The sequence below is a fragment of the Sander lucioperca genome, chromosome 21 (assembly GCF_008315115.2).
Source record: "Sander lucioperca isolate FBNREF2018 chromosome 21, SLUC_FBN_1.2, whole genome shotgun sequence".
Lineage (NCBI taxonomy): Eukaryota > Metazoa > Chordata > Actinopteri > Perciformes > Percidae > Sander > Sander lucioperca.
Genome location: NC_050193.1, coordinates 4,154,533 through 4,178,081, shown reverse-complemented (window position 1 = coordinate 4,178,081; position 23,549 = coordinate 4,154,533). Strand labels below are relative to the sequence as shown.

Below are 23,549 nucleotides of genomic sequence, written 5' to 3'. Positions count from 1 at the left end.
AATAATTGTTAGTCTTATATTTTCTATTATCTTAGTGGACAATGACAACATGTAAGGGCTTCAATGGACATGTTGTTTGTCCGTCCGTCCGTCCGTCCGTTGTTGTTGCCTGGTCCTACTTTATGAATGTTTGTGTGTGTGGCAAATAGTTTGACCCTTTAGGTCATATAGGATTATGTCCTACTGCAGAGACACCTGCAGCGCAGTGCCCTTGTTTCTATCCCATCCTAATGTTTCCATTCCTAGTTAGATGTAAATGTGTTCCCAGCTCCTCGTAGTGTTCCAGTCTCTTCATCAGCCTGACCTCCTGCTCCGGTTGTCTCTCTTTGTCTCCTCTAACTGTTATGTTTTTCGCTCTCCATGTGTATCTCAATCTCACTATCTCTGGATCTCTTTCAGTGCACCGGTTTTCTCAGAAGTAGTTCCCCTCGCACCTTACGTAAAGGGGAAATTCCTTTACGCTTATGTTCCTGATTATCCCGCGGCGAGAGTACACTGATGTCAGAGAACTCAAGAAACTCTGTGTGTGTGTGTGTGTGTGTGTGTGCGCGTGTGTGTGTGTGAGGCCATAAGGGTAAATGACCTCGATCACACATTGTATTGATAATCAAACCATTTTTATTTCATCCATTAAGGAATCCTCAACACTCTGACCTCTCAGTCACTCCCTCTGCATCACTCCTGCTGCATTCCAGCGTTGACATTTAGGATCCTTATGATTCACATAAAGCCCACAATAAGTGCAAGAGGTCTAGTGGTTAAGTGGATGAAAACAAGGAAAGAATCTGCACAGTTACCTGGGATTCTGTCTCTTTAACTCCCAACATCATACAGTATTTCATAGAGATAAGACCAAGCACGAAAAATCAAAGCCTGGCTGACATTCCCCATGTCGCTGAATAGATGTCGCAGCAATACTAGCAAAAGAAAAACAGAAAGAGAGAGGAGAGAATTTCCAGAAAAACTCGTAACCACTGGTAATATGTTTCTCATGGCGGTGCATTCATAGCAGCGAGGGAGGCAAATGCCTTTGGTTAAGCAGAGCTATTTATTCTGTCCCTGGAAACGGTTGAAGAACAACAAAAGCATTCTCAACAAAGAGTAGCATGACCTGATGCTGCTGCCTGTTTTCCTCTGTCTGTGGTGACTATATCCCCCCTTAACATGGGGGCACTACTGGCACACACATCGTACTCAAAAAGCCACACAATAGACTCAGCTCAGAGAGAACTTTTCAACTCAAAAGCTGTGTAAGGAACCCAACCAAAACAAGGGACACTGCTAAATTATTCCTAAAAAAGGTTCAGTTTCAATGTGGGTAAGCTCATGGAAAGAAACAAAAACTGGATTTGCAGGACGCGGTGCACACGAATGCTCACTCACATGTACTTAAATTGCAGTTAATACACACACACACACACACACACACACACACACACACACACACACACACACACACACACAGTGAACTCTGTCCACTGAATCGCTACAAATTTGGGAGGGAGTCCAGGTTTTCAGACTGACAGAACAAATTCTGGTGGTCTGGATCTTTTTGAGTGCTTGCAACCCACCATGCTTGTTTACTACGGTACTGGATTAGGGATTCATTTTGGGGCACACACACAAACACACACACACGCAAGTACCTACATTCAGGATTCAGGCACGTGGTTTACTAAGTTAAGATGATGGTCTACTTTTTCTCCTTTCATTCATTACCTTTCTTTTACTGCTTTCTACTTTCATATCTGTACATAAAATACTATAATGATCACAAATTGTATATTGCATAAAGTGTTACCTAAACACAGGACCTCCTCTTTTAGCAACCTGATGACACATGAGGCCTTATTACATAAACTTCAGCATGAAAATTCCATAAAAACATCAATTTGTTTAGGAAAGATGGGAGAAAATATCGACTTTGACTCTTTTGAAAAGTTTAGGTTTCAAAAGAAGACTAAGAGTCTACATCTATGGTAGCGGCTCTGTGAGGCATGGTATGTAAGCATGTTAATCAGGGGTAACCATGTTTACCATCTTAGTTCAGCACGTTAGCATGCACGTATTTGCTAAAAAGCAGCACTAAACACAAATTACAGCTGGGATGTCAGGTTTCATTGCAATCCATTTAATATTTCACAAAACTCATGTTGGTGCTAAAGTATAGGATTCACTCTGGGCATCATGAATATCTGTACAGAATGCAGTGTTACAGTAATCCATCCAATAGACGTTGATATTGCAATAGGTCATGTTTGACTTTTTAAGGTTTATTTTGTTTGGTTTGTGTTGGCAGTGTGAGCTGCCACTTGTTGACTTGTCAGTATTATGAGACGAAGAAAGGAGTAAACATGTCCTTTTCAGGAACTTGGTGACATTTCAGTGGAACGTGTTGCCTCCAGGAATATTTTCAAGGTTTCCTGGAGCCTGGAACAATAAATTAGTCAAAATGTCAGCTGGCACATCTTTTAATGTGATTGTCACTTTTTTTTTTCTACTTGTTTTCCTTTTCTCCTGGTATTTTGTGCTATGCAACTTTCTTTCACAGAGGTATGGAGATGTGTCCATGTTTGTGTGTGTGTGTGTGTGTGTGTGTGTGTGTGTGTGTGTGTGTGTGCGTGTGTGCGTGCATGTTCAATTTCTTTCATTGCTGTCAAATTTTTATATTGTCTGAAGCTTCCTGATCATCTAATCTAATCAGCCAAATCCGAGGGTGAAAAAAGAGCCTGGAAACAATAACTGGAGGTCAGACAGGTCGTGGAAAACTGTTTGAAGAACAATGTTATCTGGAGACCTAGTAATAACATCCCAGTGGTGTAAAAAGGTACAAGCCCTTTGAGTAAAGAGCGGCTTCCGCTCTCCCAGACTCACCTGGGCCGTCTATTAGCCGAATGGACCTGCTTTTCTGTCACGTCTGAATGAACACGTTTACCTTCTCTGTCTGTCAGCTATGATCATTCCTGATGTGAAAGCCTGTGGGCAGTTTGTCACCATGACAGCCTTTATTTCTACTTTTGAAGGTGAATGTCAACAGGGAACAAGACCTAGAAATATAAGTGAGGACAGATTGTCTCAGCCCTTTGAACACTGAAAATCAAACAAACTGCAATGTCATTCATAAAGCCGCCAGCTAACATGGCAATTAGTCTGTTGGTTGGATAGTTGGTTGGTCCACCACTTTGGTCCTAAAATATTTTAAAATTATTTGGATGGATTGCCATGACATTTGACATTCATGGCCCCCAGGATGAATCTTGATGACACTGATGACCACCAGACTTTTCCTCGAGTGTCATCATCAGGTCAAAATTTGTCCAGTACTTTGGTTTATCAATAGTTGCAAAAGAATTACATATATGATGCCATTCCCATCTTGCTGGGTTGTACAGTACTTTGTGTTTAGTTCTAAATTAGCAAATGTTAGCATGCTAACATGCTAGATATGGAGAACATCTTAGCTTTTAAACACAGGCCTTTCTTTGATCAACTTTTCCATATTTTGGTAAATACTTTAAGTTGAGGTGTATGATTATTTTTATAATTATTAACTCACTAGAGAGAAATGACTTCTGTTCTAAGCTTGTGCTTGAAAATGGATTTTATGTAGTCTGTGTCAAAGATATTGTAATATTGCATAAAAGACACAATATTAACAATTTATTCTATAATCAACAGTGGCACGAGATGTGAGCCGCTCTTAAAATGTTATCATTTGTTTGTCTGGAAGTCTAACACTTGGCCTTAAAATGTGTGTGGGTGGAAAACAGAAGAAGAGAAGAGAACATATTATTCCACAGCTGCAGAATACACAGTACCTTAGAAAGGAAAAAATGTGTCTTATGAGTCCATCATCCCGCAGAGATGTTTGTGTTATGCCAGCAAGAATACAGTGAATCCAGATTTCATGCAGATTGATGAAACATACTATAGTTTGTGTTCTTCAGGCTGCAGATACTCTATAACAAACAGCATTGTTATTTCACATACAATAAGGTATGGGTTGTTCTTTGTAGTATTTTTGTACTTAAAAAGCACTACAGTGATATTTCTGGATCATTAGTTGCCACTGGTGTAGCTGTTTCAATGGATCAAGAATACACCAAGGCCTGCAGCACTAGAACAGCTGCAAAAGCATCTCTGTTATCCCAAAGAAAAATCTACTCTAACCTTACGAGAAACACAACATTCCTAAAGTGTTCGGCCAAACTAAAGTGCACTTAATGTTTGCCTTAGATAAAGGAGCAAAATAAGCTCAGTCTCATTGGGGTGTATGCTTTGAAACAGCAGAGTAAAAGTCCCTGGAAGTGTAAACATGGCAGGATTTCTGGGGCTCTTATGCAAGCTTGCTCTCACCCCTGGTTATACATGACACGCTGGGAAATATCAAATTAAATGAGCTTGTCTAAAAAAAATTTTAGATAAATAAAGAGCTCTATTATTACTTTGGGCTGTTGTGGCTAATAGCTGCGCCCACTCTAAAGAATACGCAGGATAGAGAACATGGTGTTCCTCATCCCAGAGTGGCTGAAGGCTTTTATGGTGAGGCCTCCCAAAGTGCCAGTAGCCATAGCTTTAGACCTATAAAAAAACATCTCAAATATGTTATATTTTTTTCTTTTCATGGACAGAATTACAGTGGTGGAAAGTATCTACATACATTTACTAAGGTACTGTACTTAAAGGAGAATTCTGGCCAATTTTTACATTTGTACAATTTGTACTGTCGATATAAAAAAAAAACGACCCGAATCGGTGCTGGCAAACTTGAGTTGCTGCAGCTACGTCTACGACCTTCCACTTAGCTAAAACGGCAGTTGTCGGGGCATATTTTAGCGTGCCTTTGTGCTTCTTAACAGACACAAAATGCAATTAAAATGTCTGTGCAACATAAACAGGGCCCTTACGTGACGACAAGATGCGTTTTCAACTCAGTCATTGTTTAAATTCACCTACCCTGTCTCGATCCTGCCGGTAGCTAGCTCGCCCTGCTAGCTGCCATTTTAGCTAAGTGGAAGCTCGTAGACGTAGCTGCAGCAACTCAAGTTTGCCAGCACCGATTTGGGTAATTTTTTTTTCTATCGACAGTACTCGCATATTTATAGCGATCAAGATTAACGTAAAAATTGGCCGGAATTCTCCTTTAAGTACAATTTTGTACTTATGAGTAATTCCATGTTCTGCTCCTTTGAAGTTATATTTCAAAGGCAAATCTTGTACTTTTAAACTACATATATTTTGTAACTTAAGTTACTTTGTACATTCAGATTCAAAATACAAAATATAATCAACAAATAAAGGGGGGAGAGACATTCTGCATGAGTATGTTTACTTTTGGTAATTTAAGTATATTTTTGATGCTAGATTTTTTGTACTTTTACTTTGTATGCATGGCTTTTACTTGTATTAGAATATTTCTGAAATGTGCTACTTTTACTTACAGCACAAGGTCTGAGTACATCTTCCACCACTACTGAACTATGGAAATGTAATATTGTGTAAAGCTGAATGTTTCCTGCTGTTTTTGACAGGACTGAGAAAGTCAAACAAACCCTTTCAAAATGGGTTTGGACTCATTATAACATAATTGCCTGTAGACGGCTAGACTGAGTGAACCCGGTCCATTACACAATAATACGTGACATGTTAAAGAAAAGGCCCATTATGCACAAAATACATAACTGTACATCTACTTACAAGTGCCCTTATGGCTAATTTCCTTTTCGTTTGCCAAATAACTGGCCGGGATCCTTTTTCAGGTACAAAGTTCAGCAGCGGAGCAGGTAAGTAAGATATATTCACCTGTCACAGACAACTGTAGGTGCTTTTATTCTAACATGCAGGGGAAAAAACAGAACAGTAGTTTCTCACCGACATCTGCAACTGTACAACCTGTTCAATAGCACCACCAAGAGGAGTGATGACATGCAGTATTTTGCTGGACAAGTACAATATTGAGATTCTACTCACTACTACATTTCAGAGGTAAATATTGCCCTCTTTACTCCACTACATTTATTGGAGACATGAAGGTCCCTTATTTTAAAAGATAAGATTTTATAGTACAAAAAACACATGATCACTGTATAAAATATAATAGCCCTACATCGTTTTGTGTAAAAAATCTGCTTATTGAATAATTTTAGTCCTTGAGTAAATGTTTTATTTTCTTAAAAAGATCTGCTAGTGCTGAAAGGATAGTCCAACATTTTTTCAACTTGTTTCGAGTATTTCCAAAAATCAGGTTTTATTTTTCACAATTTTTATGTAAAAATGAGCTTGTTTCAAGAGTTGATTCACATTTAAATCAAAACATGTTTAACCCCCTTACTTATTGAGAAAATAATAAATTTATTTATATATATATATATATATATATATATATATATATATATATATATATATATATATATATAAAAAAAACAGCATTAAAAGTAGCCACATTTTTGCATGTGTACTTTTACTTATGTAGGATTTTGAATGCAGGGCTTTTACTCAGTATTTTCAGTGTGATATTACTACTTTTACATAAGTAAAGACTTTGAATACTTCTTCCACCACTGCTGCAGATTAAGCAAAGGTTGTACATAAAATAAAACCAAAACCACAACTGAATCCAGCTTTTTCCACCTTATTGACACAGAGATGCACAAATAATGTGGGTGGTAAATGTTTTCTGAGGCATGAATTCTATTTGAACATGTCTGCTGTATGCCATTCTTACTCCCGTCTTAGTGTGACAATGACATTTTAAACTTAAACTCCGCAAGATGACACTGTTAACAGAACATCCACCTATAGATTCCCCTTCATTCTCTCCGTGTAGATCAATTGAGAGCAGATCACTAAACACAAAGGGCATTTATGGCAATGTTAGTGCACAACGCAGGATTAAACATTCGCTTCATCTCCATAACTTGGACTGACATCCTGATGCAAGTTAAATTGTATTCCCTTTGGACCTTTATAGCTGTGTGAGGTCAGTATGCAGTGGGATAGAGCTGTGCAAAGTGTGTGTGTGTGTGTGTGTGTGTGTGTGTGTGTGTGTGTGTGTGTGTGAGAAATCAAACCAATGAGATGCTCTGTGCAGAACGATGCCAATGCAGAGAGAAAGAGTCAACCTGGATACAACAATGTGGAGAGGACAGACAAGAAAGTTGTAAACACTTATGTCACTTTACTCTGAATCAGCATCAGTCAACATAATCAAGACATTTGCACATAAAACTTCATTTGTGATTGGTAGTGCAACACTGCCACATAGGAAAAAGGCAGGTTTCACAAAGAAAATCTTTGCATAAATAATATTAAACTAAATAAAACACAGGAAAAAACAAAATGACTTCACCAAGACAAGACACATAACAGATAACGGATAATGCTATTTTTCTGAGGAATGAAAAAACATTATGAGAAGTTTACAACAAATAGCAGTCTGACAGATAGGAGCTTGTGCAGTGTCACTCATGGAAACCTCATCACACACAAAAAAAAAAAAAAAAAAAAAAAATAAAAAATAACTATTCAACCGCACACAGATTCTCAAGAGATGAGTGACATTTACAGAAGAAAAGGAGTTGTCAGATCTCAGTCCTCCAACCCCCCACCCAGGATGCTGTCGAAGGTAAAGGGCAGGAACTTGAAGCCCTGGCCTGAGTAAAACTTGTTTTGGAACTCCACCCTGTAAAGAAAATAAAAGGTCCAATCAAAAAAACCCCAAAAAAAACAAAAAAAAAAAACCAGGAAGCCTCTTAGACAATAACACAGGCACATGGTGGTGATGGCGCTCCAGGTTAGGTAATGCTGTGCAGAGCAGTCGTAGCTGATATAACCCCTGCTTTTCATTCCACAGTGTGCACCCCACCTGAACACACTCATGTATACGTCCCTGCTCCTGGACCCCGTCCTGGGCTCAGACACGTAAGCCCTACCCTTCTGGAAAACGATCAGGCTCTATTTTTAAACAGGCCAATGCTAAGTGACGGCTGGATGACCTTTTAACTGAGGAGCCACAAATACCTGCCGTTCCATAGTCTGTCTGGTGGTGGAGGAGGATATATTAGTGGATATATTAGAGGAGCTAGATATTTTAAAAATATTACTGTACATAACTCCTGCACTTTTTCTTGCAAAAATGATCAGGGATAATTCAATCCCTCTTCATTCCCAAAATTCAGAGGCCATATTTCTTTTTAATCCCATAGATGAACTTGTATTCTTTTAAAATAATAAACACTGTCTTACTACTGATGCTGTCATTTCTTTGCATTTACTGTAAGCTAGTATATTAGTGTTAATGTTTTTCAAGTATCTCAGCAACTACAAGAACATCTCTGAACAGTTGAGCACTTTGAAGGGGCTGTCCTTGATGTTCAATATAAAAGTGGTCTGGGATTGCCTCCACACGGCTCTCACAGACCGTTTCCCAACTAGTCAAATACTTAATTCTCTGCTCAGGACGCAACTATATCATAGCAAATAGTTGTTTACTGCTATATTAATGTTCTGAATATCGAGTACAGCCCCTTTAAAGGTAGAGAGGCCAACTACATTTTTCTCCACCTCTTCTTTGGCAGACCTTACATGTGGCATTACATAATCACATTCCGAGGCAATCATTAGAAATATTAGTGTCTTTATATTAGCTTCTCTGCATTCAAAACTGCACCTTATTGTCTCTGAAGGTCATTCAGTGAAAGAGAGTCACCCAGCATTCCTGTGTAAAGGATAATTATAGAGAAGAGTTGCTGCAACGCAGGCATGCTCTGTAAATGTGCCAGCGGATTATAAAGCCAGGACAACATTCAGCAAAGCTGGACAAAGACATTAATGAGGAGACAACAAAGGCTCATCGGTGCCATAGCAAGGAGTCGTAGACCGTTCTACACGCAGCAAAAATTAGTCTCTGGAGCCAGATGTGTTCCAGGCCACAGGACAGGAAAGAGGGTGAGCAATGGGAAACTACAATTTGTTAACTTCTATTTAGGACTATTTTTTCCTAAATAAATGGTTGTCATCTATGCTGGATTTACACCTTAAAGTGCTCATATTATGCTCATTTCAGGTTCATAATTGTATTGAGAGGTTGTACCAAAATAGGTTTACATGGTTTAATTTTCAAAAAAACACCATATTTCTGTTGTACTGCACATTGCTGCAGCTCCTCTTTTCACCCTGTGTGTTGAGCTCTCTGTTTTAGCTACAGAGTGAGACATCACACTTCTGTTCCATCTTTGTTGGGAGTCACACATGCGCAGTAACTAGGTAAGGACTACTAGCCATTAAGCAGTAGAGTATGAGGGCATGCCATGCTAGCAGCTAGGCGAGCATTATAATGTGTGTTACAAAGCGTTCGTCACGGAAGTAAAGGCTGGACTACAATAGAGTTGTTTGGAGCAGTTTGTGAACAGTGTTTTCTGTTGGAGATGGTAAGTCCCTTTGGGGTGGACTTTGGGCTTTTTCCCTTTGTAAACCTATAAAACATGCACAAAAAGATATATAACACAATAAAGGAAACGGAAAAATCCCCAAAAGCGTAATATGAGCACTTTAAGTACAAACTGTGACCATTGAACTATTCATTATTTCCTTTGCAATGCAGAGAACAAGAAGCTGGTCCTGGTTCCTTAAATTGGAAGAAATAGGCTGAAGTGGTCACATTTTGTGTATAATCGCCTACACACAGAAGCAGTAGCATCTCATCTGTTTCTGTCCACCTGCAGATGGCACTATAGGTCTGTAGTTTACCGTGCTTACAGTTATTTGGCATTAGTAAAGTCCTCTTTTAAAACAGCAAATCCAGTGCACAGGAACTTAGTTTTGGATTAATGTTCATTGTTAATACTGTAAAACGCTGGATAAGATGCTCAAAGTTGTACACTAGATTATTAAAACATAGGCTCTCTTTTTAATGCAATTCGTATGCCAACATGAACTATAGCCTCAAAAATTATTGAATTAATACCCCCTTTATTTCATAATTGGTTCCACATGTGACGCATGTGAAACTGAGACCAAAGTTAATATTAAGGAGAGAAAAAAAAAGAAAGCAAATGAAAGAAACATACAAAACAAATGCCACAAATACAATACTCAACTTACCAGTGCAGTCGCAGTGCATGCAAGAAGGCTGACAAGCCCTCCATTATGAGAAGAATGGCAACAGTGAGAACAGAAAAGAAGAAAAAGACTATGGTCAGAATGAAGAAACCTCCAAAGCTTCTGCTAGAAAGGCCAATGTGCATCACCATGGTCCACAGCACCTCCGACAACTCTGTGCATTGGACAAAGAAAGCACACAGATTTCAGTGCTGAGCTGAACTTGAGAGTGCATGCATTAGATGTCCACTTCTCTTAACAAATGTGTGTATACTGCGGTGTTAATCTAATATTTAATTAATACAAATTATTTGATTAATGTTAATAATCTGATATTAAAAAAAGTAGGAAAAGTGTGACTTACGTGCATGGGCCAGACTGAGGGCCCAAAGCCTCAGATAGGAGGCGGTGTTGGAGATACAGCCCAGGCAGTACTCTATGGTGTGGATCGCCTGATGCACTGCCACATCCCCGAAGTTAAACTGTGGCACAGAGATAGAACATCAAAAACATAGCTGCATGTCAGCATGAATCTCTAGAAAACAGCATCTCTACGACAGGTCCTGGGGTCCACACGGGAGGAGTCTGGTTCATTGTGTGTGCATTATTATACAGGTTATTGATAGGACAGCCATTTGCCACTGTAGATCAGCAAAGCCCCTTAAATTAGAAGAGACGCCATCGTCTTAGGACCCTGTGAACCCAAAGTATCAGCAGCCCTGCTGATCCCTCATGCATATCACCGGGACTGTAAGGAAACACTGGCCTACTGCTTGAGGAATCCCTGCGACCCATGTTTCAACAAGTGACCCCTGGAACACACCGACTAACACACACACACACACACACACACACACACACACACACACACACACACACACACACACACACACACACACACACACACACACACACACACACACACACACACCTAAGAGAGCAGCCATCAATGGTTGACAGCATAAGTAGACAAAGCGAGGGGCAGGAAAACAGAATTGCTAGACATGCACTGTGACAGGAGGGGATAGGTTGCAGGGTGGAGGTGCAGCGTGAGCTCCTGTCCTACCTCTTCCTCCTCGTGGGCCTTGACAGCAGGTGACAAAAGGCAACGCTTGGTTATTGACAGCGCACACACAGATCGACAGACAGAGACATCAGTAAAACAGGAAAGTAACAAGAGAAGTTAGTTGCTAACTTAAAAAAAAAAGAAAGAGGGTTAGCATTACATGATGACAACACTCTGCTCACATGTGCAGCCAGGGCATTTTAGAATTAAATTAGGGAATACAACAGTTTCACATCACAACTCTACAACTCTTCAGCTCTTCAGGATGTGCAGCAAACAACCGTACTGGTCTTATTATTTCACAAGAAGTTAAAATAGCCTGGATATTCTACAAGCAACTGCACACAAACATCAACGAAAGAAGAAACACAGAACTATTTAATAAAGTAAACAACATTTCTTAATTGAATCTCTCCATAGCATTTACTATAATCTGAAAGTGGCAGTGTGGAGCATGTTAAACCCACTTTTGCTAAACTGGACCTTCATCCATAATTTACGTTTTTTTTGCATTGCCACAGTGGAAATGGAAACATGAGGTATCGCTTTCTGTTCCCAACTGTGGCTGAGTGACTGAATTATTCAAAGATGTGAGTAGGTCGTATACCCTGTGTGATGTGAGTAGGCCGTATACCCCCCCACCACCACCGTACCTCACCAAACTGCCATTTTTTCCAGCTTTAGTCAGGTGGAAGACAGTGTTAGACAGGGACGTGTCTCTTACCTCAGGCTCCTCCTCAGAGTGCTGTGAGAGCTGGTCATGCTGGATGATTTCAGCCTCATCCTCAGTGGGCCCGTTGCCCACTCTGATCCCTCCAAAGTTAGCTGTACCCTGGCATAGAAGAGGGGTAAGAAATAACAGCATTAATAAAAGGATTATAATTGAGATGCAATGTTGTTATTTCAAGTGATACCAATTCCTTCACCTTACCAGGTTTTTCCGCCACAAATGCTGTCTCCGAAGAACTAGAGTTTTCACTATTAACATACAGGGAACACAAGCCAAGGCGATTACCACCAAGAGTGATTGTATGGCCATCTACATGGAGAAGAGACACAGAAAACAGCACATGGGGACAATTAGCTTGCTGTGGTTCATTTCAGGACAAAGTGATACATGTATGCAGCGCCCAAGTGCATCTGACCTGTCCTCTGTAGAGAGGTTGGTTACTGGGGTCGTTGTAGTTGAAGAGGAACATGTTGATAAAGGCGATGAGGAGACTGGGAGCATCCTTGGATATGCGTGCATCGTATGTGAGCCACTTATAAAAGATCAGAATGACTAGGTAACCAAACAGACTGGCCATGAAGACAATCTCAGGGATGAATCCCAAGTAGATATTCAGCGGCTTCTTGAAATACCTGCAGAGAACCACAAACAATCACTGTGAAAATGTGTGCACAACTGCCAATGGTGACAAAGCGACAGAAATACAACAAGAAATTGAAGCATAACTGTTAAATGAAAATCTTACAGGTGGTTGAAGAGACTGAGCGAGACTCCAAACAGCATGTGGATGACTCCCAGGATAACAGACATCTTCATCTTGAAGGAGTTCAGGAATGTCAGCTTGTTGGTGGCAATGTTCCATATCTAAAATATATGCATATCAAAGATGGTGAGTGCTGAACCGGGCGATAAAAATCATTGCTTCAAAGCATGTAAAAAGTAACAACTAAGCTGATTTGTACTTCTGTACTACTTTGTACAGAATAAAGAGAATACAGAGAAAAATATTCACCGGATCAATGCCAATGGGGTACGGCCCTTTGAACACTCCTTCTATCGTCGGGTCCAACTGCAAAATTTTATTGCCTTCCAAAGTGTCAAACCTGAACAGGATGAGAACACTGATCAGTTTTGAGACTTGAATTACTGCACATCTACAGCAGTCACTGAGTTAAAGCTCCTGTCAGTGCTCGACACTTACGTCCAGTTGGCCCCTAGCCGAGCATCGAACATGGGCCTGACGCTCCAGCCAGACCCAAACACATTGAGGGACTTGGAGAAGCAGTCATTGTAAATGATCCCAGTGTAGACTGAGAAGATTCCCATCAGCAGGATGATGTAGCGCCCTGCAAACACCATGCTGAACATCTGCCACAGAACAAGCAATGAGAGATAAGTAGGTTTCTAAAACAAGAGAAGCTGCATCTCTACAATATTATACATGAATCCACAGAAGCACAATGCTCTGTACAGCTATGGGTCTGGTGAATCACCAATTGATGGTGTCGGGTTGATGAGATGGCCATGATGGGATCCATACCTCATTATCGTTCTTCTGGGCCATCAGCCTGTTCTCTCTCAACACAAGGTACAGGGCAGCACAGGTCATGAGCACCCCGTGTCCCAGGTCACCAAACATAACCGCAAAAAGGAAGGGGAAGGTGATGATGGTGTATGGCGCTGGAGACAAGGAGGTAGGGAGGCAGGCATCACATGAGGGTGGAGTGGCAGGTGAAACAATGATAGACAGCATGTTCAAACAAGGTGATAATGGGTGATGAGGCAAGTAGGCACCACACCTTTCAGTGACTGTAATTTAATACCACAGGCAGCTGGGTAAACAGACTGTAATACAAAATGTCTAATTGCCTTACAAGCCTGTAATGACAGAGGTCCAAGGTTTAGGGATGTACAGAGAAGGGTGTGACTAATTCGTACCTGGGTTAATCTCACGGTAGCTGCCAATTCCATAGGCATCCACAATGTTTTGAAATCCTGAGGTGAACTTGTTTGTCTTGTTATAGGTGGGTGGGGTCTGCTTGGACTGCATTCTATTGAGGATGGAAGGCACAGTGGAGCCACTCTTCTCCTAAAGCGCAGAAACACAATGTCATGCAACACAAGATTATGATACACAATTTTGTTTTCTTTCACAGATCTGATCTACTTGAACATTTTAACCATGCAACCACCCTGACACATCGCAGACATATTCTAAAAATCCTCATCTTCCCAAGAATGAGATTACATGAATGCTGAAAGCTAACTGTACACAAGGTATCGTCATATGATTGAGGGTTTCACAGACCCTCACTGCTCTGAATTGACAACACTGTACTTCCTTAAAATCTGGTTTTAATAAACTGATAAACAATTAGGAAATCTTAGCTGAGTTTACAAAGGCTGCCAGGACAACTTTGTAGAAAGGTGGAAGTAGTGGTACAGATGAGATCTCGATACAGTACACCATGGTTCATGTTTCAAGTCTAGCAGAATAAAGACAGCTGAGAGATAACTTGAGTCTAGGGACGGTCCTAACTATGCATTACAGGGCCAAGTCTCTGTTGCTAAACCAAGTGTACAACGAAAAAACAAACAAAACTATTGAATCTTTTATTCCACGCATTCTCCTTCCTTCTCAAAACCTGGAGCCTACATTACCCACTCAACCGCTGACAATTCAGTCAGAGATTTGTGCTAGTAGTTGCTAAGGTTTGCGACCAAAAGGAATGCAGCATTTGGCTTTGATCACTGCGGTGTGAGCAGCTGGCTGGCTTTACTGGTAAACTGTTTAGCACTGACTCACTTTGACTCACTGCCCCGCCCCCCCACCCCCCCTCACAGCTATCTGCAACTGGTCACCATGATGGGAATTTGTTGCAGCCAGCATAATATTTGGTTTATTTAAAAACATTTGTAAATTTTTTCTCTCTACTCTAACTCTATTCACTTCTTGTTTTGAGGAACTTGCATGTTGTGTAACAGTCTGTTGTTGGGATTACACAGTTAAAATTACACCAGTGTCAAAGTCAATGTACGGATATTTGAGTATGCACAAAAGCTGGAGTATACGGCAAATACCTTGTTTGCACTGACAAAGTTTAGACCGGTTTGTTTCAAACTGGTTCTGCTACATTGAATACATGACCAGGTTAACTTGGTACCAGAGTCTACTTTCTAAGAATAAAGGAGAGGGGCCATGTGGGACTGTGTCTATAAGATCTAAGCTAAACCTACCAAATGGTGGATATTTTCCTAAAGCATTAACCTGGTGCTCAGTTACTCACCGTCCCCCTGCGCAGGGCAAACTGGATGGAGTCCATGTCGGAGACAGAACACCACACCTCAGCAATCAGACACTTCTGAGTGACATCAATGTTGCAGAGGTTGAGGGTGTGGTAGATGGCCTTCATCTTCCTCACTTTAATGAACCACACTCGGACTGTCTTGGCTGCAGCCTGCAGGACCCTCTGCCTGTGATCCTCAGTCTGGTTCAGCACCTTTAGACGGAGACAATACACAAATTAAATACACAGTGGGTACAGTAGAAGTGTTATTCATGATTTATGATTTTGTGGCACATTTTGTGTAATCGGTCTCATGGTGTTGGTCCGTAAATCATTGCTATTGCTGCATATTTTGACTCTTTAAAAAAAAAAAAAAAAAAAAAAATGTCACTGAGGCTTTTCTAGTTAATAAAAGAAATATCTGCTAGATGTTGACAACTTCGGGAAGATAAACCTAATCTTTACAGTCCGGTAGCCAAAAAGTGACAAGACAAATGTCAGTTGTGGGAGCCAACACCTAGTCCTGCCTTTTCGGTTCACCCTGTGCTTTTCTATGAACTACAAGCGGATATGAGGGAGGGTAGGATCTATAATTCTATCTACATAAAGTCACAACTAGGGGAATTTTAATGTCCACAACAATCAAAAAATGATGCTTAAAATAGCAGCAATGAATCATGCATTTCTTGATATTCATAAACAGGGTTCACATTTACTGGTGTGATTAATGAGCTGTAAATCATATGTTAAAGATCAGCGGGCTGTCTAATCCATTAGGTTTTCCCGAAAGAGATATAGGATATTCCCAGGTATGCTGCTGTATGACTCACATTTAAAGCCAAGTCCCATGATCAGCAAATAGCAGGATATTTAAGCTCTGTGCTGTCTGCCTACGGGCACAGTCTCGCCTGCGGTCAGGAGGCTTAATGGCCCACACATAGCTGATTGCTGTCCAAATAGCTTAACATTCTTCACCATCCACGCCAGTCTGTCATTTAGCTCTCATGCCCACGTAGCGAACAGCATAACACTCCAACCACAAACGCCAAGATCCACATTCCCTGGTATGCAAAGCCGTGAGAGGATATCAATTGATTTGTCAAACAGGATGCATGTCAAATCTCAAGTATCTGTCTCGTGCAGGCAGCTTCTGTGGCAAATGCCAATGTTCCTATAATATCCAAGTACATGACAACTTCAACAAAATTGACACAGCTGGCTGACTGAAGTAACATATGAGAGATTCACGTCTAACAGACTGCAGCGAGTACAACAAATGTGATCATGTTGATATGCGAGTCTGTGTGCCATGATGCAAAACACCCATATGGGCGGATGTATCATCATATGACAAAGATACAAGACGGTTATCATTTGCAAAGCTAAAGGAAGGGAGGATTCCCTGCGGCTCTATCTTGCGCTAGATAACAAGTCACTGAGGACTAATTCAACATTGCAGGCATAATAACAACATTGTAATGGAAAGATTCTGATTGCTGGAGGACATTTCTCTGGGCAGAAGCTAGAGACAGTTGACGTGTTGATCAGCAGTGGCAAAAATAAATGAGGACTTTTTTCCTCACATTGAACTGAACATTTTCCTAGTATAAGCATTGTAATAAAAACATGTTATGTCATGCAGATGTGATGATATCTGAAGCCATGGCATACAAGTCTTACAAAAGTAGGAAGGAAGCAGATTCAACCCCTCACTATTGGCAAATTTACAGTACATTGTATCTGTCAAAAGAGTGAGTGAGACGGGTCTTCCTGATATTTTAGTTAGTTAGTAAAGAGCCGTTTGGATTGCCTTCAACCTCCTTGAACATGATTCAGTGGCTAGTGAAGAAAAGAAAGCAGAAAATAGCTAATTGCACACAAATCGTATCATATCACTGCAAATTTTTTTTATAAAAAGGTAACATTTGTGCAAACTAAATAATTTGTTTTTCTTAAACAACATACTATATACATATCTGGCTTAGAGCCTAGACAGGAAGCTGAGAATGACCTGTAAAGAGCATGTGTTAGATACCTTATGAAATTTCCTCTACAAACACTTTCCAGTGAATTTCGGAAAAATAACTTGCTGACCAAGCAGAAACAAAAAACAGAACTATACAGTTCAAGTGTATTTTGTGCAGGTCAGTGTTAATGGGTGGTAATGTAGCTGTTTTTCCAGCCAGAGTATTTACCATTTGCAGGTCATCAATACGTGCATTCACCCCTGCCAGCATCTCCTTCCTCTCCTGGGGTGTTTCTGGACACGGGTACAAGGTTGCTCTGAACCTGAAGATGGATGAAGAAGAAGCGCACATAAGGATCTGTTGGCCAAGAACACTTCCTAAAAATTGTACAAACGTTGGCCAGTCACTTACCCTTCACAGATCTTCTTGACTCTATTCTTAAGCTGGTCTCCCTGGAAGAAGATGATGAAGACAGTCTTGTGGACCTGGTCTCCCTGTGGAAACATCATACAGTTAGGACTTTGGTAATACAACAATCAAACAGGCATTAACATCTGACCAACTTCACAGGACATCAGCGCTTGAACAGTACTGACGGAAGACGGGTCCTCCAGAGGATCTTCAATGTCTGCCTGCCTCAGGAACACATTTCCCCGGCAAACTCTCCACAACATCCTCTCAAATGTGGGAATACGTTCCCTGCCAATGACTCCAGCCACAAATCTATAACGGATGGGAAAATGCAGTCACCATTGTTGTTGGTTACCTGGTCTGGTAGGAATAAAACTTCATGAGCTTTAGGAGCTAGGCCCTTTGTATAAATAAGCTTAAAGTTCAGGAAAGTTATGATTCTCAAATGCTAACTGCAATGTCTCCCATTTCATAGCCTCAACAAGTTAATCATGATCGTGTTTCTATCATTCATAAACTGTACATAGATCATTTTTATGTTTTAAAGCCTGGGTCGTGACCTCTGCTTGAACAGCTGGAAGAGGCCTTATGTGAATACTAAGCAACCTTAATGCTTGCTCAACAAAAGATCAAATGAAATATTAACAACCTCTGCTATAATTCCTTTAAGTGAAACGAGACATCTTCACGCAGTCAGTCAGTCTTCCCTAAAATATAAAAACAGGTTGGCCGTGTATTGTCTGTCTATTTTTTTTTAGCTCTGTCTTAAGGGAGAGCTGATCACAGTGAAAACATTGACTGAAATGTCTACACTAACAGGAATTACATTTGTGAATGTGGAGTGTGAGTAGATTTCCACTTTAAGTGACCTTTGTTGCCTGACTAAGCCGGACAGCCTGAGCTAGTGTGTGGGAGGTGATTGGCTAGCTTTAACACTGGTTTTGGACACAGATGGCACAGTGCTGAGAATGGAAATCTCCAAGAAAAGCGTAATCCTTTTGAATGAGGGAAGACCACAAAAACAGACTCACCCCAGTCTGAGAGGAGCCACTCGAGTAGGCTCATTGGGGTCCATGAGGGTGGATGACTCCTCCATTAAACTGGGATCCTCCATCTGCATGAGAGTCAGTTAATTATTAGCCATTATCATTACTGTAACTGCATTTCCATATATGCATCCTTGTGAACACTTCAGACATTTTATGTACATGCGTGTTGAGATTTGGACAGGGGAAAGACGAAGAGCCAGGGCCAGTGTTTGATTTTAGCATAGACAGTGACTTTCTCCAGTTAATGGCTAAACAGCTATGTGTTTGGCTCAATGATTCACCTTAATTAAAGCCCATAACAGCTTGTAAAAGATGTCTTAACATTGTAAGTCAACACAGTTTTGCTTGTGAAGGCAATGAAGTGGAATTGATGGTGAACAAAGGTGGGCAGGCAAGGTTTTGCCCCAGATAATGAATAGTAAACACAGAATGAAATCTGTGCAAAGTATTATAACTATAAACGATCACGAGTGAAACACCTGGCAATAAATGCTCCATTGTGTGTGTGTGTGTGTGTGTGTGTGTGTGTGTGTGTGTGTGTGTGTGTGTGTGTGTGTGTGTGTGTGTGTGTGTGTGTTTAGCGTAGACAGCTTATGAGCAGTATCTGTAATACACCAATGCAAACCAGAAATGGCTGCCTTTAGACAAAAACATTGCTTTTCTTGCCCATTGCCACAGTGAATAAATTGAAAAATTCAAGTTTTGGTATTACAACAACCTATCAATACATACAAAATAGTTCATTTGTTTCTCAAGCTGTATTTAGTGGTGTTAGATGTTCTAACCATAGTGATAAATAATTATATAAAAAAAAAGTTCTACTTGTCTTTCAGGCCGCCACAATGTTGGTAAAACAAAAAGACCTGAGCACATTGTTTTGCAAGGCCTGCGTGCACAAGTCAAGCTGACCTCATCAAAAAACTGCTGTGTGCGACGCAGGATGTGCTTGAGCTCAGTCAGTTCCAGGAAGTTCTTCTTTAGGGCTTCTTGGTTGGTGTTTATTTCCTTCAGCTCATTCTCAAGCTTCTCAAATGTGGCCTGTGGAGCGACATACAGTGGGGTCAGCAGAGGGAAGCAGTAGATGATAGCGCTCACTGTTTATTTTAAAAAGAGCGAGAGAGAGCAGTCACCTCCAGGTCGATCATGTCCCTTGGGAAGGGGACTTCAGGGTTCTCTCCTGTGTCAACTATTGGGATGTTGGCCTTCTTTATTTCTTTCTCCACAAATCCTGTGAGAGAGAAGTAGCATGTAGTTGTTTACGCTGGATTAAGGACCACCCCACTACTCTTTGTAGGGCCCTGCTATGGCTCTTTAAAAAGGGTGGAAATTAAATAAAAAGGTGTTGTGGTTGAGGAGACGGAGTGGCAGCACTGTTCAGTCCTCCTGTAAAGGCAGAGGCAGCTCTGGCACCATATATCTAAGCTCACTTACTCAGTTTGCGATCCATCTCCTCACATCGTCGTACTTCATTGACAAACTTTCGTTGGAACACATTCACATCAGGATTTAGCTGCAAGAAAAAAAATAAAAAAGGAACGTAATGAGGGTCAAGCAATAGAACATACATGTTTAGCAGGACAAAAAAATTGTGCAACAGTATCATTTGTAAAATTAAAATGGGTGATAACTAAGAACAGGCACATATATCAGCAACCTAAGCTGCTCCGATATCAATAATTTAATGTTGTGCTCAAATTCTGCATACTTATCTATTGACTACCCTACCATTAATAAGGTATTTTTAATTATCAATGAAGTCTTTTAAAGAAGTGTAAAAAAAAAAAAAAAAAAAAAACTCTCTTTCTATATTATCATTTGAAAATGTTCTAAACTGGTGGAAAATTTGATATAAATTATAAAAATACCACTGTGGATGCACACAGACCATCCTATATTCTAGCACAAAGATTCCCTCAGGGCTCGTCAGGAATGGGCTTTCTCACGTGTGGAATGAGGGGTCAGCTGTGAGCACATGATGAACATGATGCTGAAGGCATGCACTTTCTCAGCAATATCACTGATGTGGTCATTTTTATCACCACAACAAATGACACTGATGATTTAAGCATGTTTTTCCCCTCAAGACCCTTTACACAACAGGTAATAGTTTTGGAAAGCAACGTTTCAGTTGCTAGAAAAAGAACAGAATCAGTAGATAATAAAGCAATCATGATTTGGAGGACAGCAGTATGACTGAGGACTTACATCACGAAACTGCACCATCCCGATCTCTCCCAGTTCACTGACACAACAGTAGGCCGCTTCTGACTGGAGGAAGAGCTGAGCCAGTGTCATCTCTTCACTTCTGAAGAGTTCCCCCATGTTGCTGAAGGATGTGAGTGCTCAGCACCCTGAAAATCAACCAGAACCTCTAGAAATTGAACATTGATAACATCCATTAGTCATACTCAATGAGAGAAAACCTCTAACAAAACATGAAGGATCTGAGAAGTTTTACATGAATCACTTTTCTCTGCATGGCACACTAGTGTCAAAATCACTAATGAGAGAGGCCCATATCAGGAGTGTGTTAGTTTAGCACAAGTGTGAGAAGCAGGCATGGAGAAAAGAAGAAAATATACATCAGCTTGCCCTCATGTTGATCTCGTGATCACTGCAGGAATGTGGGTGAAAAATAGTTTGAGCAAACTAGTTTTCACCCACATTCCTGCTCTGAACCATTATTGTAATGGTTGTAACTATTTTTCACCCACATTCCTGCAGTAATCATAAGATCTGCATGAGAGCAAGCTGATGTATCTTTTCTTCTTAGGGGACTTTAAAGAAGCTATAATTTCTATTGGGGATGCAAAACTAAATATAAAATAATATAATAGCCAATGTTGTTGAATGCAGTTTATGTAATATTTGTAATTTAACAATAAAGGTGAGGATTTTCTTAGAATAATTCAGCTAATCAGCTTCATACTGTAAAATGACCACACAGGGCTTATCTGTGGATTACATGGTATCATGTGACCAGTAGTTCTAGTAAGCCTCAATACTCCCACTGCCTCAACGCAAAGGGCGCATGAAGTGATTTAACACAGCAAAACAGGTTTGCTTAACCACATAAAACAATTGACCAAACTAACGTTACACAGTTCACTTACGACAACCCATATCTAGCTCGTCGATTAAGAAATCGACCAGATATCGTTCCCCGACTACTGCAGCCTCACCTGTCAAAGCTGATGTCAAATAGCTAGCTAGCTAGCTAGCGTTAATGGCTAACCAAGTTAACATGTCACTGTCACAGCTACCTGGATAGCGATCGACCAAAACTATTACCATCATATAACGTCAATGCAATAACGTAGCTAGCAAACTCACACAATCATAACATTGGCTAACGTTGATTAGCTAGCTATGTTACCGTTAACGCTATTTAACTTTAGCAAAAGAATATTAGTTGACGGGTGCTAGTCAGATTAGCAAGTGTTAGTTTGAGTGTAACTTCAATGTCAAAAACAAGATCACGTTAAACAACAGAATATTAACTGTAGTGAGGTTAATATTCACTTTTTCTGACATCAGGTTGTAAGTTAGCTCAAAGCTCAGTTTGCAATTAGCGTTATATGTGAGGCTAACAAGAGAGCTAACGCCAGTTTAGCGCACCCGTTGTTCAATATTTAACTTAGTCCACAATAACAGTAATAACATCAACAACTCTAGGGTAATTTAAATAATTGAAACTCTCAATCACCGTATAATTAAGTAATAGTGTACTTACTGTTTAGGATAAGTGGCGATCGCTCCTCCTCGGTTTCCTTCCTTCTCGTCTCCTCTTTGCTGTTATGACTTGTCGGTAGTTTGCAGCTGACAGCTCTTCTTCTTCTTCCACTTCTTCTTTGAGGTTTTACGGCAGTTGACATCCTTAACGCTGCATTACTGCCACCTTCTGGATATAGTCTTCCTAAATGTCCATTTAGGAAGAATTTTATTAATAATAATAATAATAATAATAATAATATTATTATTATTATTATTATTATTATTATTATGAATAATTAGTCGATGTAGGAGGATGGAGGATCCTGGCCAAAGCTTCGGCTCGGTGGTTTCCATGACATAAATAGCCTGCCCTCCGCAGTCTAATGTACATTTTAGACTGGTCTCAATTAGCTCATTTTTCGATTATCGTGTGATCATCGTCATTGTCTCTCTGTTGTATATTTTTAGTATGTTACAAAAATATGCTCAGCTGTCTATTTTTCATGAATTAGCGTTCTTTAATTCTCCCATGCTAAATGGGAGAATGTGTTCATCTCCAATGCTATGTGCCTCCATGTTTTCAGATTTAGTTTTCTCTCTGTCTGCTGAATGCTGTAAATGATGTGTTCTTTTCATTAGTAATACTTTATTTCATCCCATTCATAAGTGTCATCCCACCATGGTACTGACTCGCTTTTTTTGCCTTTACTTTTAAGAATTGACTCTAATGCAGCTGATATTATACCTTGTGTTATGTCCTTATTATAACAAATCTAATATCCATGATTTCCCGTGCCTTGTTTTCTGTGATGTAGAAATATTTACTTTGCATAAGACTATTTCATTATGGTTCCTTCTTGGTACACCTTCAAATCACATATTAGTGCAATATTATTGGGACCCAGTGTAAGATCAATTACAGATTCCTTTCTGGTACTAACATCTTTCCTTGTTTTATTTCCATCGTTTAAGCACACAAAATAATTGTTTTCATCTAACAAATGTTTGAATTAAATGCAGTGTACAATAATAAATAAATACAAATAATTGTATCATAAAGAGCAGTTTTAAAAAACGGATTTCTGATGTGGAGACTACAGACAGTAAAATTAAGGTGGAGATAGACTAACGTTGCCTGAAAGATGTTCATGCTTAGATGTTCCTTAACCCTAACCGCTCCAGTGGAGCTGCTCAGCGGCTAGCAGATCAGACTGTGGTTGTACTGGG

The 23,549-nt window shown here is 40.1% G+C and overlaps 1 protein-coding gene across 2 annotated transcripts; it reads right to left on the bottom strand.

Moving 5' to 3' along the window:
• Window positions 1–6,615: 6,615 nt before the first annotated feature.
• atp6v0a1a (ATPase H+ transporting V0 subunit a1a) lies at window positions 6,616–22,470 on the bottom strand. Of its 2 annotated transcripts, XM_031312343.2 has the most exons (22): window positions 22,342–22,470; window positions 20,814–20,979; window positions 20,040–20,118; window positions 19,739–19,836; window positions 19,518–19,646; window positions 18,591–18,673; window positions 17,745–17,871; window positions 17,560–17,642; window positions 17,377–17,470; window positions 15,182–15,394; window positions 13,833–13,983; window positions 13,435–13,574; window positions 13,096–13,262; window positions 12,907–12,997; window positions 12,640–12,758; window positions 12,310–12,526; window positions 12,096–12,203; window positions 11,889–11,996; window positions 11,165–11,209; window positions 10,463–10,580; window positions 10,102–10,273; window positions 6,616–7,681 (listed from the first exon to the last, which is right to left on the bottom strand). In XM_031312343.2, exons 2-22 carry the CDS (start codon window positions 20,928–20,930, stop codon window positions 7,588–7,590), a joined length of 2,553 nt encoding a protein of 850 aa, XP_031168203.1. In that variant the 5' UTR covers window positions 20,931–20,979; window positions 22,342–22,470; the 3' UTR covers window positions 6,616–7,587. The 2 variants fall into 2 exon arrangements, with proteins under 2 accessions (XP_031168203.1, XP_035852666.1); XM_035996773.1 differs by lacking the exon at window positions 11,165–11,209.
• Window positions 22,471–23,549: the final 1,079 nt, after the last annotated feature.